General features: G+C 34.0%; 4 protein-coding genes across 4 annotated transcripts; 3 read left to right on the top strand and 1 right to left on the bottom strand.

The window, feature by feature from the left end:
* Window positions 1-3,955: 3,955 nt before the first annotated feature.
* Window positions 3,956-4,959, top strand: LOC18045241 (probable glutathione S-transferase). The gene is made up of 2 exons (XM_006437297.2): window positions 3,956-4,278; window positions 4,365-4,959. Exons 1-2 carry the CDS (start codon window positions 3,967-3,969, stop codon window positions 4,728-4,730), a joined length of 678 nt encoding a protein of 225 aa, XP_006437360.1. The 5' UTR covers window positions 3,956-3,966; the 3' UTR covers window positions 4,731-4,959.
* A 2,519-nt stretch (window positions 4,960-7,478) lies between these two features.
* On the top strand, window positions 7,479-8,826 carry LOC18045240 (glutathione S-transferase U7). The gene is made up of 2 exons (XM_006437296.2): window positions 7,479-7,954; window positions 8,062-8,826. Exons 1-2 carry the CDS (start codon window positions 7,643-7,645, stop codon window positions 8,413-8,415), a joined length of 666 nt encoding a protein of 221 aa, XP_006437359.1. The 5' UTR covers window positions 7,479-7,642; the 3' UTR covers window positions 8,416-8,826.
* A 2,246-nt stretch (window positions 8,827-11,072) lies between these two features.
* Window positions 11,073-12,353, top strand: LOC18045239 (aspartic proteinase CDR1). The gene has a single exon (XM_006437295.1). It carries the CDS (start codon window positions 11,073-11,075, stop codon window positions 12,351-12,353), a length of 1,281 nt encoding a protein of 426 aa, XP_006437358.1.
* Window positions 12,354-12,763: 410 nt separating this feature from the next.
* Window positions 12,764-13,902, bottom strand: LOC18045238 (glutathione transferase GST 23). Its single transcript, XM_006437294.2, has 2 exons — window positions 13,544-13,902; window positions 12,764-13,330 (listed from the first exon to the last, which is right to left on the bottom strand). The coding sequence occupies exons 1-2, from the start codon at window positions 13,850-13,852 to the stop codon at window positions 12,971-12,973; spliced, it is 669 nt and encodes a 222-aa protein (XP_006437357.1). The 5' UTR covers window positions 13,853-13,902; the 3' UTR covers window positions 12,764-12,970.
* Between the last annotated feature and the right edge of the window lie 1,816 nt (window positions 13,903-15,718).

Below are 15,718 nucleotides of genomic sequence, written 5' to 3'. Positions count from 1 at the left end.
ATCGAGTTAGCAAATTAATAATTGTCAGGTTTCTGCAAATGATTGATGATTCTGTTTTATACTTGTGTTGTCATCGATGTTCTGTTTCTCACGTGCCATAGGATTGAATAAAAATTTACAGTATTTCACAGTTTTGTCTTCTCTGCAACACACACACGAATTTTTTTGCTGCTTGCGCCCGTGTTTTAAACTGAGTTGGCAGCCCTAAAAATTGGGATGCAAGTACCAATTTCCTTATGATGACAAGGGGGTTAGATCCTACGCGTTGTCCTTGGAATAAAATCGATGGTTATGGGCGCCAGCAGTGTCAATGGCGAAATCCTCCGACACCCGAGTAGATTTGGGGCTACGTAGCTCTATAAGCTTTTGGGGTTTTATAGCTCTGTAGCAAGTGAGACTTGGCACAAAGCTTTTAGATTGCTTGCTTTCTAAGGTAAATCATCTTTATTACAATGCTCTTACGTTTCTGGCTCGTGAAGAAAAAGAGTAGAATGTTGAGGTATCAATCAGGTTTTGCCGCCAAGTTGAACTATTGACAACCCTCCAAAAACATTTGAAAGCTCCTTTAGGTATTTCACAACTTTAGTCTTCATTAAAATTACATGAAATAACACAAAATTAAGTTTAAATAAAATCCATATCCTTTTTTAAGCAGAAACCCACATTCAGTGTTATATATGTATATATTCAAATGTTTTTATGTACACCCACATATTATAGACACCCCCTCTTTCTTTTTATCTTTCTGTCTTTAAAATTTTTCATTATTATTTGTAAACAAAGTTTTTTGGTTATGTTCAATTGTAAATTTGTAATGTTGAGAAAGATGAAACATTAAAAGAAATTGTAATTGAGTTTAACGTGGAATAGGTTTAATTAAAAAAAATTCGGAAGTGCCTGAAGGGGTACATTAGACTCTTATCTCTTGATCTATCAGGATCATCCAACTTAATTTATCTTCCCAAAAAAGCATTATTTATCATGCTACAATTTGATATCTTGGCCGCCTGTCCAGGAGTTGCCGACATATCCAGTGTTTTCTTGTGATTGTCTTTCTGCTACTTTCTTCCTAGTTCCTACCCATATGAAAGCTTTGATAATTGTGATGTTAAATTCGTAGAATAAATAGAATAGCAATTTTTATAATTTGTGGCAATTCTTGCCGACACATATGCATATATTAACAAATTGTTTATGTTTCTCTATCAATCTTTTTCCAAAAAAAAAAAAAAAAACAGAGAGAGAGTTATTGAATGATCTTTAATAGTTTATAATTCTTCAAGCAACAATTATGTTAATTATCTTGTTTCGATGGATCCACGGAACCCTTGATTGCATTGTACCTTGCGAAAGTTCCGGCTCTATATAAGAATCAAATACATACGACCAAACACTACAGAATGCAATTGGCATCTCATCTTTACACCTTTTCATAGGTTCAGAGCATAATTTTAATGAGTCACCTACTAGAATTATAGCTTTGAGAGTGTCACCAAATCCTTTCTTAGTGAGTTTTTTTTTTTTTTTGGATGATTTAATCAGCCACTGGCAACCTTTACAACCGGTTATGTATTCATCTAGGAGCTGTTAACAGAGCGTGAGTTTCAGAATTTTCCAACCAGTGATTAGGAATTTCACGGAAAAATCTCGACATTGATCTTTTGGCAGCACTTAAGACTGAAATTGGTTGTACAGGATCGAATTTGGGGAACTAAAATTTTCCGATCAAATAGTACATGAAAATAGCCTCTCACTTGTAGGCAATCGTTAGATGTAATCTATTCGAGTTTCTGAAATCGAAAGCAGAGTGGGTTATTTGGTTAGATGTACCCACATGCATTAGGGTTCGAAGATGTCGGATAGGCCAACTGTTTGATGTCCGCTCTGCAGCACATGTTCTGACTCTGGGTACTCATCAGCTTAAACTGAAATAGAGTGGGAATGGGCAAGTTCCATTACTGGCTATTGGAAACAATTATTTAGGGGAACTAGTCTTTCCTTGTAGTTGAGCATTTTCTTTGAATTTCCTTTACTTGGATACACTGTAGTCCATAATACATCATTAAATATATCTTATCGTAATTGTTCTGTTGTGGATAATTACATTATTGGTAAACTTGTATATGCTTTCTTGTAGCAAGCACATATATACTTTAACTACATTATTCATTCACAATGTTACTTCGCTTGTAGAAGTCTTTAGGATTTATTCTTCCATAATTATAAATTGATGCTGATGACCAATTTTTTGTTCCATTACCTTTGAGATTGCTATTATCTTACACAAATCTGTTTTAAACCTTTAAATTGTTTCTAACCACTATATAATTTTATCTGACCTTAATCTTGTTACCCACAACCGACCAAAATATTGTTGCCTATTACCACAGTTTTGTTACAAGTAAATTTACCTTTCATTAACCAACTCGACCGGCATGCTTTAAGAGAAACGTGGTCATCTGTTGAGCATAGGAGTGTGGTACCTTGCCACAGTTGTAACATAGGACCAAAAATTTATATTCTAATTAACATGCCATGTTAATAATTGTATAAAAATCAAGAGTACCCATAAGTCAGCACATTTTTCCCTCCGTTGCCAAGAAATTGTTCATAAATTTAAAATTTCTATCCATTTGCCTCTATTTAATAATTTGAAATTGTGTAAAAATGAAGAGAACTAATAAGTCATCACCTACTAACTTTATGTAGTGCACTGGGCGCGGAGAAAAGTAAGAATCATTCATCAATTTGCCCTCTACTTTCCCATACATTATTTTATCTATCGCTTAGTGACCTAATTAGATAACTATACTTGTGGCTCTGATTACATTGGCCTAATTGGAGGGCCGCCCTGACTATTGAATTAACGAGTCTGACGCAGCGTTAAGACATGTGTTTCATGTTGAAAAAAATAAGTCAATATTCCCTCTTTGAAAGTTCAAAATATAAATGGTAATTGTTGATACGGTTTACATAGGAAGATTTTTCGATGCATAAAGGACAAGAATAAATGGATTCATCTCTAGGATTCAATGCTGATACAGTTGTGAGGTTGCACTCCAAGGACAACAATTTGAAACAACAAAAGAAAAATTGATGAAGAAAACATGAGATAGAAGGAAGGTCATAGATTTGCCGTAAAGGGTTTGCATGTCTCATTTGTATAGAAAAACCCTCTATAATCTTTTTCCTAATTTAATTTGTATTAGTTACCCACTTTACTTATTTAATTTGAATTAATCATGCATGTGCCTCATAATTTAATTCAAAATAAATAATCTAAATCACAACGAGATTTGATTTATTTGGACTGTAACTTGTAATTAAATCAAATACATCACTAATTTTAAATTAAATATAAAAATGATTTCTCTATCTTCCCTCAAATGTGGGACATTAATACTTCGAAATACCAATAAAACTCTAACATTTAATTCTAACGATATTCTTTTGTCCTCATATATTAAAAAAAAAAATCATTTTCTTTTTCTTTTCTTGGTTTGAAGTCTGAAGAGATAGTGATTCCTTTAAAAATTATAAATATGCACATCATTTCTCACGTCATTCGACAATATTTTTCGGGAAAAAAATAATAAAAACACTAAATGCTGAAAAAAAATAGTGTACAGACAGAATTGGGATTATCGTGTTATCAATTACGTTCGAGGTTGATGTTGATTTTATCAGCGTTTTGTCTTTTCATTTTTTTAAAAAAAATAATAGCAGTGCTCTTTTATTTGTGATGCCAAAGACATTGAAATATAAACTAGTAATAATAAAATTTAATTATTTTCTCTGATCTAATAAAATTTTTTTTCTGTGAATTAATTATGGCCGAAATTTTTTAAAATTGAAAATTTATACCCATTCATGTTTAGACTAATTTTCTGGAAAGGCCAATAACAATAATTTAATACTATAAATAGCAAGGCTCCGCTATGAGAACTGCAAAACATACGCCTCATAATGGCAGAAGAAGTGAAGCTTTTGAAGACGTGGTCAAGCCCCTTTGGTTTGAGAGCTTTTTGGATATTGAAACTCAAGGGCGTTCAATTTGATTTCGTAGATGAAGATCTCTCTAACAAAAGCCCTTTACTTCTTCAATCTAATCCTGTCTATAAAAAAGTTCCTGTACTCATACACAACGGGAAACCAATCTCAGAATCACTAGTAATTCTTGAATATGTTGATGAGACTTGGAAGCAAAATCCTTTGCTTCCTGAAGATCCTTACGAAAGAGCCAGGGCTCGCTTCTGGGCTAAATTTGGTGAAGATAAGGTCAGTATCGATTTTCTTAAGTTTATTCTAATCAAATTCTTTGAACAAATTGATGCGACATAACAATATTGTTCTCAATGATGTAGGTTTTGGTATCAATATGGAATGCTTTCATTAAGCAAGGGAAAGAACAAGAGGAAGCTATTGGCCTAGCAATTGAGACTCTGAAATTCTTAGAAGAAGAGCTGAAGGGAAAGAGATTTTTTGGTGGAGAGAAGATTGGATTGGCAGATCTTGCATTGGGCTGGCTTGCTAATTTGATCGGCGTATTTGAAGAGGTAATTGGTGTGAAACTGATAGAAAAGGAGCGGTTTCCACTGCTGTCAGCTTGGATGCAAGAGTTTGCTGAGGCCCCTGTAATCAAAGAAAGCTGGCCACCTCATGAAAAACTAGTCACCAAATTTCGTGCCATCCGAGAGCCTTATGTTGCAGCTGCTGCCCAGCCTAAATGACAAATTTAGTATGTGTGGGGGATTTTGAGCCTTGCGCTCTTGTTTCGACTGCAAGAGGCTAAACCAACAAGGTTGTCTGGTTGTAGATGTTAGCTGTGTATGTTTTTATGCAAATAACGGAGCTTAATTGCTGGAATTTGATAAGGAATGTAATTGTGTTAGCTTCATGAATGTTCTGTTTCTCATTCGCTAAAGATTGGAATAAAATTTGCCTTTTGCCCTTTTCCCATTCAATACATACATGATGTATTTTCATGCCTTCATTGTCTTTGTTATACAATTGAATTTTAGTTGGTTATGACAAGTCTTCTTTACCTCTCCCGGCTATGCTAAATAGTGGACTTGATGAGTTGGTTTGGAGTGGTCCGCACGAGAGGACTAGGGTCGAACCAAAACCATTCTGGGTTGCTCATATAAGAACCCAAAAACAAAAGCTATTTCAATAATTTTTCTATCTCACCAAACCACTATTATTATTATTTTTATTTTAGTTAAACTTTTATTCTTACCAAAATTATTTAAAAGCGCCTGAAAATTCATTAAATTTGTGGTTATGATATGTCACCGTTGATAACACTTCTATTTCTTGATATGTTCAAAGTGTCTTGGCTTTCTCTAATTTCTTTGCTCTTATTTATCCACAAAAGCCTCTTTTTCAATTTTTCTTTTTTAATTACTAATGAATAATTGAAAAGGAACTGAGAAAGAAACGTGGATTATTTGGCGAAAATTTCAGTCCCAATTGTCAAGTAGAAAAGTTTTCCGGCCCTTCATCTACGCGGACTTGGAAAGGATAAGTCAATGGCGGACTTGGAATAGGATAAGTCAATGGTGCTCACACGTGGACGTCTATACAAAATTAAGGAACATGATTGTTTCTTGATATGAGTTTTATTGAGTTTTTTAAAATTTTTTGTTATGCGTCTTTTAATAATAATATATAGGTAAGATTTAACTTTTGTTATTTTTTCTTTATTAACTATCAATCAGCAATTGAATTATTTGCTCAGAACATGATCAAATCAAAAGAGAATTGTGATCCTAAAATTAAAATCAAGATAAAGTTAAAAGATAAAAAAAAAACATATATTCTAATGCACTATTTTTTGTCTTTAATATATTGCATTTCGTGTTCTTCACTTTACTTTTTATCTTGTTCCGTATGAAAAACGTTAGGATAAACTCCTTTTATTTGATTGCAATTTGCAATTATTGTCTTTTTCTTGAACAAGGAATAAGATGATTTTGCTAATGAAAGCTTCACAAAACACTAGTGAAGTGTTGGCTACGTCATCAAAAATCCTTAGACGGAAATTTATGAGTAAGAAAGTCTAGAGAGGGATAAAATTAATCTCATTTATTTTGTACATTTTATTTTTACATTTTTACCGAATATTGGAAGATTTATACAAGTCACTTGTCTTAAATTAACCCCACCCATTCTTCTCATAGTCCACAATTTAAAAAGGCCTGAGTCGGGTTATATAGAAATGAGAAATTAAGGAGTCCTTTATTTATTTCGGCAACCTTCTTTTTTCAATTTACTTCATTATTTCTAAAATCATCTTCATTAAAAATTAAAAATATATTTATTTTTTTAACTTTTGCTTTTTTCTCTCATCCACTCTCTCTCTTTTAGGAATCACCACCACACTCACCTTCATCACAACAAAATCCATTACCAATATTGAACAACATTTATTTTTAATTATTTTTTAATATTTTTCTTTGTTTAACACAGGGAACAAAGTGTTTAATGAATAAAAACTTATCAAATCCTCAACTCAACTATGCACAACACCTAGCCAAATCGCAATTGAGATTTTTTTTTTTCTCAGTCATTAATAAGTCACCACCCCTTTAGCAAAGCCTCTACCAGCAGCCAGTCTCTAATTGTTTTTGACCATCAGAGTAGGATAATGACACCTAATGCTTCATTTTTTTTAATTGCATTCAAAATGAAGCAAAGTTTGGTTCATCAGCCACCTTTAAGCTATGGCTGTGCTTATAGTACGGACGCGTAAAAGTTTCGATACTTCGATTCACAATCAAAAAGTAAAATAGGATTTCAATGACATATAAAATAGATTTGGAATTCAGCACTGAGTTCTTATTTTGGATTCCATTCAAATCAATGCTCTCATAAATGTAATTCAATATTACGATGGATTTGGTGGTCATGAAAATGGGTAAAATGGTGATTGTTGAAGGAGAGAGAGAGAAATTGTGCACATGAGAGAGAAAAGAAAAAAATAGAAAAATAAGTACTTTTTTAATTTCTAACGAGGATAAATTTAGAATAAAGGCTCTGAGTTTTTTCAGCCCACTCCAAACTGATTGTCAATGAAGGCAAGAACCTAATATTGTGGACTAATTGTAAAGTTGGTCCCATTTAACTTTTGTAGTAAAATCATCAAATCAAATGTCCTCTGCAACCAGCACATTCATCTGCCCACATTTTTCCACCTTGTGCCACAATTAAATATACAATCATTCGGCTCTGATTGATTATATGTTGGAGCCCATTAACATAAAATATCTACGAGGCATAAGTGACATATCCCGTTCTTGAAAGATAGTGTACACCTTTTCAAACGTAACTTACGATCTTCTCACAATAATAGTACCATTGGTGGGACCGGATACTATTGTTGTGAGAGGCCCTCTCAACTTTGGCACGAAAAGAAGAAAGAGACGCCTCTAGGAAATTATATACACGTCATCTCTTACATCATTTCCCCACTAAATCAATACTGGAAGAATAGTGGAATGATGCAAAACAGGGGATAATTTTAATCTAAATCCACCCATATGTAAGCTAATATTTAGGAAGGTCAATAACAAGCAATACACGTATGAAATATAGATAGCGAGGCTCAGCTGTGACTCTGAGAGGTGCAAAACAAGATCTGATGGCAGAAGAAGTGAAGCTTTTGACGACGTGGTCAAGCCCCTTTGCTTTGAGGGTTGTTTGGGCATTAAAGCTGAAGGGTGTTCAATTCGATTCAATAGAAGAGGATCTCTCCAACAAAAGCCCTTTACTTCTTCAGTACAATCCTGTTCACAAAAAGATTCCTGTGCTTGTACACAACGGGAAACCGATCTCAGAATCTCTCGTAATTCTTGAATATGTCGACGAGACTTGGAGGCAAAACCCTTTGCTCCCTGATGGTCCTTATGATAGAGCCAGGGCTCGCTTTTGGGCCAAATTCAGCGATGATAAGGTAAGAGTAATTTCTCTTGAAATTTATTAAAATTCAGTTGATGCAAATGAGTTTATTCAAACCGATGAATTCAAGATCTCTCTTGGATTTCAATATATGTTATGCAGGTTTCTCCATCAATATGGGGTGTTTTCATTAAACAAGGGAAAGAACGAGAGGAAGCTTTTGATCAAGTTTTTGAGAATTTGAAATTTTTAGAAGAAGAGTTGAAGGGAAAGAAATTTTTTGGGGGAGAGAAGATCGGGTTTGCAGATCTTGCATTGGGTTGGATTGCTGAAAGGGTCTGTGTATTGGAAGAGATTATTGGTGTGAAAATTGTGGAGGAGGAGAAATTTCCACTGGTGTCAGCTTGGATGCAAGAGTTTGTTAAGGTTCCAATCATCAAAGAAAGCTGCCCCCCTCATGAGAAACTAGTCACGAAAATACGCGGCATCAGAGAGAAATTTCTTGGAGCTGCATAGCCTAAATGAATTCAGTGCTTCTTGTTGTAATTCATGGCATGAGAAGATTAGTTGTGTAAAACCAACTGAATTTGTATAACTGAAAAAAAAGTAACTGTTATCACTTTCATATCATATCGGTTTGTACACGTTAGTTTGTATTAGGCTATTTATTGCTCTATTATTGTTGTTAACGAGCTTGGATCAATTGACTACAAGGTGTTTGATAAAAGTTCTAAGCGTTGCACAACGCAGTGCTTATTTGCGTCAGCTGAAAGAAATTGGCGAAGGCTAAAGCCTTCCCGTAGCTTCTGTTATGGAGACACTAGAGGGACGAACAATTAAGAATGAAATTGCTAAAGCAGTAACAGTTGCCATGACTGAGAATGACACAAATGAGAGATGCTAATTTGTATCAAAAAGGGTAATTTTGGGGCGTTTATACAATGATTTTTTTTTTTCCAAAAATTAACTATCCATTATTTCCATGACTGCATGGATTTTGTAGGATTTGTTGGCTGCATAATCTTCAAGTGAATCATAAAAGAATGCAATATTAACGTTGCAATTTGCAAAGGCCAAAGGCCGGATACAATTTACACTAGGGATGTCAAAAATCCCCACAGGAACGGGTATCTTCGGAGATTTTTCTCATTTAGAGAGGGTACGGAGATAATTTTATACCCGATTTCTTATTTAGGAAAGAGATAGAGAAAATTTTTTACCCAGTTTTTTATTCGGGAAAGGGAAGAGAATGAGATGGAATCCTCATCCCCTCCCCATTTCCCCCATTTTAATTTTAATTTTTAAAATTACTAGTAAATAAATAATAAAATTTGAATTATATTATAAAATTGTAAATATTGGTAAAAATAAAAAACATCAAAATATTTATATTATTAAACTTTTAGGCCCAATTAACTAATTAAAATCTTAAATTTTTATTTAGGACATTAAAAAGGACGGGTAGATTCTATTAGACCAAAAATTTTGTTTTAATTTTAATTTTATTTTATTAAAAATATTAATTAAGTATCTACATTTATTTCATTTATTTTATTATCGATATAAAAGTAAATTCTTTCTCTTTTTATTATAGGATTATGAAGATTGACAAAGATAATTATTTTGATAATTTGTATTTTGCATGTGACTTTTGTAATTGAACAATGTTAATGCAAGATATATTTCGAACTTTACTTTTATTTGAATTTTTTATTTAATATAATTAACTCAAAAACGAAAGCAAAAAATATATTAATTATTTGAGAATCGGAGACCCTCGGAAATCCTTTGTTATTATTCGGTGAGAGAATGTGGATTCTCTAAAGCAATTCTAACGGGGATGGGGACATGCGCAAAATATTAGGGATGGGTACGGGGAGATTGGTCTCCTCCCCTCCCCTCCCCATTGCCATCCCTAATTTACACACGTCTTTTCATTTATTTGTACCAACTAATTAAAAGAATCCAATCGTCATAAATATTGTTAAATCATTTATTAACAATATTTTTAATTAATCATACGACGTAATACCACAAGTTTCTTGGAAGTGTGAGGATTTAGAATGTTTTAATTATCTTTTCCTTAAATTCATGCCGGTAATGCTCAGTAATGTGTCGAGGGAAATCAATCAAGAGATTCTCTAACTGTAATAAATACTCGCTAATAAATATTTTGTATTCAGACATGTACGTATTTAGATTTTAGAATCCTTTTCTTATCATGTGGAATGCATGTGGAACCCCCGCAACAATTTTCATCAGTGTTTATGAAGAAACAAAAAAAATGTCTAATTGTTGGCGTGGCGGTGGCTGTGTAGTGTGGAAGTGTAAAGAGCGTTACATGGAGAGAATATAAAGGTTTAATCAGATTTATTTTTTTAGGGTGAAGCTATTTAAACTTACCATAATACTTAATAAATCCATATATTTAGTCAATTCATTATCAAAGTTTGTAATTTTATCTATTACTCTATAAACCCACTAATACGCCCAATATCCTTATCGTCTTTATAAGATAATTGCTAAGTTACAGCTGCTGTAATTTACACTCTATTAAAAAATATGTAACAAGTTGTAACAGGTGATAGGACCGCATGATCTTTGATATTAACGTTACCTTACACTATTAATTAAAGATTGCGAATTTAATGTTCACAACTTGCGACTATCTGTACTTTCCATGATTTTTTTTTAAATAACATTTTCAGCATATGAGTCGAAGAAATGTACTTGTTTAAAAATTTTGTTAATAAAATGATTTAATATGGAATGTATTTGATATCTTATTAATAATTATGACGATCAGATTCTTTTAATTAGTTTCGTACAAAGAAATGAAAAGATGTGTGTGAATTGTATTTGTATCCGGCCTTAACCTTTGCAAACTGCAACGTTAATATTTTTACATGCATCTCTAAATTACATTCTTTCACGATTCACTTGAAGATTATACAGCCAATAAATCCTACAAAATCCATGCAATAATGGAAATCATGAGTTGGTAATTTTTAAAAAAATCATTGCATATAAGGAAACTAAATTATATACGTTGAACCTTCCTTATTTTCCCTATCTAAATTTCTCATTTCTAATTCATCTTTAACACCATTTCCTCCTATATAAACACCCCCAAAATTACTCTTCTTAATTACAAATTAACATCTTAATCAGTCATGGCAACTGTCAATGCTTTAGCAATTTCATTCTTAATTCTTTGTCTGTCTAGTCTCTCCATAACAGAAGCGAAGGGAGGCTTTAGCCTTGATCTAATCCGTCGTGACGCGCCTAAATCTCCCTTTTACAGTCCTGATGAAACTTACCACCAAAGAGTCACAAAGGCCTTGAAACGATCTGTTAATCGTGTCAGCCATTTTGATCCAGCTATTATCACACCAAACACTGCCCAAGCTGACATAATCTCAGCCCTTGGCGAGTATGTTATGAATATATCCATAGGAACTCCGCCTGTTGAGATTTTAGCCATTGCTGATACTGGAAGTGATCTTATATGGACTCAGTGCAAGCCTTGCACTGAGTGTTACAAGCAAGCAGCTCCGTTCTTTGATCCTGAACAGTCCTCGACTTACAAAGATCTTTCTTGTGACTCAAGGCAATGCACTGCTTATGAGAGAACTTCCTGCTCAACGGAAGAAATTTGTGAATACTCGGCCACGTATGGCGATAGATCTTTCTCAAATGGTAATCTTGCTGTTGAGACTGTCACATTAGGTTCGACAAATGGCAGGCCTGTAGCTTTGCGCAATCTAATCTTTGGTTGTGGGCATAACGATGATGGAACCTTCAATGAAAATGCAACTGGCATTGTTGGCCTTGGAGGCGGCTCTGTTTCGCTTGTTACTCAAATGGGTTCTTCAATTGGTGGCAAATTCTCATACTGTCTGGTTCCGTTTCTATCTTCTGAAAGCTCCAGCAAAATCAATTTCGGAAGCAATGGTGTTGTTTCTGGAACTGGGGTTGTTACTACTCCTTTGGTTGCCAAGGATCCTGACACATTTTACTTTCTTACATTGGAATCAATCAGTGTCGGCAAAAAGAAAATTCATTTTGATGATGCTTCAGAGGGCAACATCATTATTGATTCCGGAACTACATTGACATTTTTGCCTCCGGATATTGTCTCAAAATTGACTTCAGCAGTGTCCGATTTGATCAAAGCTGATCCCATTAGTGATCCTGAGGGGGTCCTTGATCTTTGCTACCCTTATAGTTCTGACTTTAAGGCTCCACAAATCACGGTACATTTCAGCGGCGCAGATGTGGTGTTGAGTCCTGAGAACACCTTTATCAGGACAAGTGACACAACTGTGTGCTTCACGTTTAAAGGAATGGAAGGGCAATCAATTTATGGCAACTTGGCTCAGGCGAACTTCTTGGTGGGATATGACACAAAGGCAAAGACTGTGTCTTTCAAACCAACTGATTGCTCTAAGTAGTGATTAATTGTGAAGTATTTTAGTTTTTATGTTTATGTTGTTATCCTTATGTTTTTGTGTTGCTGTTATTTGTGTTCTTATGTTTCAGAATTTTCATTTGATGTGTGATAATACAATAAGTTCTCTTCCTCATTATTTGTAGTTTTCGATTTCTCCTCTCTATTGTCCTAGGCTTGCATGTTTCTCTTTGTAGGTCATTTATCATTATGAACTTCTTATTTGATTTTCAGATTTAATGAGCATTGAGAAAGAAGGGCACTAATTACAAGGTCAAATTCAACTGCCTTTACTAGACCATTATCTCTCCGTTGAAGCAAATAAGCACAAAGCTTAGAACTAGTAAAATTCAAAGACCCTGTGATCAATTGATCGAAACTAGTAAATACAATAGCAATACGGCAGCAATAAGAACAACCATGTATCAGAAACAAAACAATTTCATAGTTCACCAAGTCGATAATGTTCACTGACAATAGATACCTCTATTGTGCTCAGAAATCTTATTGCTGTATTTTATCAAGAGCACGCATATTTCCATCAATTTTATTTTTTACATAAACCTGAATCACAGCAAGAAGCTGCTAATTCAATTCACAACAAGAAGCTGCTAATTCAGTTCATTCAGGATGTGCAGCTCCAAGATATTTCTCTCTGATGCCACGCATTTTGGTGACTAGTTTCTCGTGAGGTGGCAAGCTTTCTTTGATTACTGGAACCTTAAGAAACTCTTGCATCCATGCTGACACCAATGGAAATTTCTCCTTCTCTATAACTTTCACACCAATCTCTTCCAATTCAAAGACCCTCTCAGCAATCCAACCCAATGCAAGATCTGCATATCCGATCTTCTCTCCCCCAAAAAATTTCTTTCCCTTTAACTCTTCTTCTAAAAAACTAAAATTCTCAAAAACCTGAGCAAAAGCTTCCTCTTGTTCTTTCCCTTGTTTGATGAAAACACCCCATATTGATGGAAAAACCTGTGATATATATTGAAATCGAAGAGATATGCCAAATTACACTCCTTTGAATCTTTTGTACATCCTTAAATCTTTTATATATCTGTTTTACATGCAACCAACAAATAAAATCATGATTCAAACTCATGTGTCGAGCTAGAAAGCAACTTTTTGAAAATAGGTCCTGGAGTGTAAGATCAATTGTTAACTAATTTCAAGAGAAATTATTCTTACCTTATCATCGCTGAATTTGGCCCAAAATCGAGCCCTGGCACTCTCATAAGGATCATCAGGGAGCAAAGGGTATTGCTTCCAAGTCTCATCAATATATTCAAGAATTACCAGAGATTCTGAGATTGCTCTGCCGTTGTGTACAAGCACAGGAATCTTTTTGTAAACAGGATTGTGCTGAAGAAGTAAAGGGCTTTTGTTGGAGAGATCTTCTTCTATGGAATCAAATTGAACACCCTTCAGCTTTAATGCCCAAACAACCCTCAAAGCAAAGTGACTAGACCATGTCTTCAGAAGCTTCACCTCCGCCATTAGCTGATCCTTGTTATATCTATATTTGTACTTTTCGTTTTTGACCTTCTTAAAATTAGCTTAAATAGACTCAAATTATCCCTTATTTTTCAAATGTAAAATGGCTTCAGCATCAATTTTTAATTTTTTGTAGTATTGATTTAGATGGGAAATGATGTAAGAACTGACGTATATAAATTTTTTTTTTCCATTTCTTTCATGTCAATTGCCAAAGATAAAAGAAAGTACAAACCTTGCGCTTCATAGATATTTAATATTTTATGTTAATATGTTGGCTCCCAACTGACGATCAGAGCCGAGTTATGTCAAAAGTCAGCACTCACAACTCACAAAGCCAAAAAGTGTGGATAGATGAATAGAGTGGAGAACAGAGCAGGTTTGAATTTGATGATTTTATATTTTTAATACAAAAGCTAGTAGGACCCATTAAGGCTCTTGTCTTCTAGACCATTCAGTTTGGGATGGGCTAAAATAACTCAGAGCCCACGATCTAAACAATCCCGGATCATTTATCAAGTTGGGGTTGAATTTTGTCCCATCTTTATAATCCAACTCAACCCTTTACATTATCATTAATAAAATAAGGCGTTGGGTCGGTTTGCGAGAAAGTCAAAGTAACTAAAACATAAGAGAAATCAGAAGTTATTTGTATAAATAATTAACAAAATCTTAATTAAAACAAAATAACAGCAATATCTAAATAGCATCAATTTTAATTGGGTTAATTTTGGATTCTTGAATAACCACCCCAATTTTTGTTCTGTTGTTCGACCTTAATCGATTCCGAATCAACTCTTGTCCACTCTTCAAACGTAAAGAAGAAAAATTGTAGAACCACTAAAATTCATATGTAATCAAAGAGACAATGAAGCACGAAACACACAATTACACAATGTATCTATTGAATGGAAAATGGCAAATTTTTTTCCTAACCATAGAGCTAACACAATTACAAACTTTATCAAATTCCAAATAAGCTCCATTATTTGCATAAAAGCAAATGCAATGTACACGAGAACAACCTTGTTGGTTTAATTATCCACTTGTAGTCGAAACAAGAGCTCAAGAACTCAAGGCTCAAAATTCCCCACACACTAAATTTGTCATTTAGGCTGGGCGATAGGGCTCTCGCATGGTACGATATTTGGTGACTAGTTTTTCATGGTATTGGTCAGCTTTCTTTGATCATTCAGATCGCAGCGAACTCTTGAATCCAAGCTGACAGCAACTGAAGCCTATATATAAAAATCGATGTTAGGCCCAATAACCCAATTCAGCCCATCAGCCTCAAGCACGGGATGTGTTCCATTCTTATCAGATTTCGCGCCGAACATCACCTAATGGAAACATGTGAGAAAAATGTGGAGTTTAGTCAAGCTAATTGTTCTGGACATTCAGCGGCAGTGTCCATTCCTACTACAGCCTAAAAGATAATGTAGGTTGGTAGTATATTACGAGCGAGATAACTTTCAAAGGGCATAACTTGGACTATAAGGGTTCATTTTCGATGTATAATATACAATTTCAAAACTTGGCCTTTCTACTACATGGTCGAGCTAGAAATTCCACTTATTTTCTATTCATTTTTTAATTTTAAGATATTTTCTTATTTTTCATGATTCTTTTAGGATTTTATCTTTTTTTTTTAAATGTCGGAATCGGACACCGTTTATTTTGCTTTTCTTAGTTTAACTAGGATAATCTTATTATCAAATAATATTTTGAATTTGTCTATTTTGATAAATTTATGATATTTAAGGATATTATATAAAAGGGTTCAAAACCCTAATTTTATTAATTCAAACTTACTCAATAAATTTTGTTATTCAGAAACTTGTGTTTCATCTACCTTTCAACCTTTTACGT

The sequence above is a fragment of the Citrus clementina genome, unplaced genomic scaffold (genome assembly GCF_000493195.1).
Source record: "Citrus clementina cultivar Clemenules unplaced genomic scaffold, Citrus_clementina_v1.0 scaffold_4, whole genome shotgun sequence".
In the NCBI taxonomy this organism is placed as follows: domain Eukaryota; kingdom Viridiplantae; phylum Streptophyta; class Magnoliopsida; order Sapindales; family Rutaceae; genus Citrus; species Citrus x clementina.
This window is presented reverse-complemented; position numbering and strand designations above follow the sequence as displayed.

Coding starts and splice junctions, on each gene's coding strand:
- LOC18045241 (XM_006437297.2), top strand. CDS start 3,967: ATGGCAGAAGAAGTGAAGCTTTTGAAGACGTGGTCAAGCCCCTTTGGT. Junction 4,279..4,364: donor CTAAATTTGGTGAAGATAAG/GTCAGTATCGAT, acceptor TCAATGATGTAG/GTTTTGGTATCAATATGGAA.
- LOC18045240 (XM_006437296.2), top strand. CDS start 7,643: ATGGCAGAAGAAGTGAAGCTTTTGACGACGTGGTCAAGCCCCTTTGCT. Junction 7,955..8,061: donor CCAAATTCAGCGATGATAAG/GTAAGAGTAATT, acceptor TATGTTATGCAG/GTTTCTCCATCAATATGGGG.
- LOC18045239 (XM_006437295.1), top strand. CDS start 11,073: ATGGCAACTGTCAATGCTTTAGCAATTTCATTCTTAATTCTTTGTCTG.
- LOC18045238 (XM_006437294.2), bottom strand. CDS start 13,852: ATGGCGGAGGTGAAGCTTCTGAAGACATGGTCTAGTCACTTTGCTTTG. Junction 13,331..13,543: donor CCAAATTCAGCGATGATAAG/GTAAGAATAATT, acceptor TATATATCACAG/GTTTTTCCATCAATATGGGG.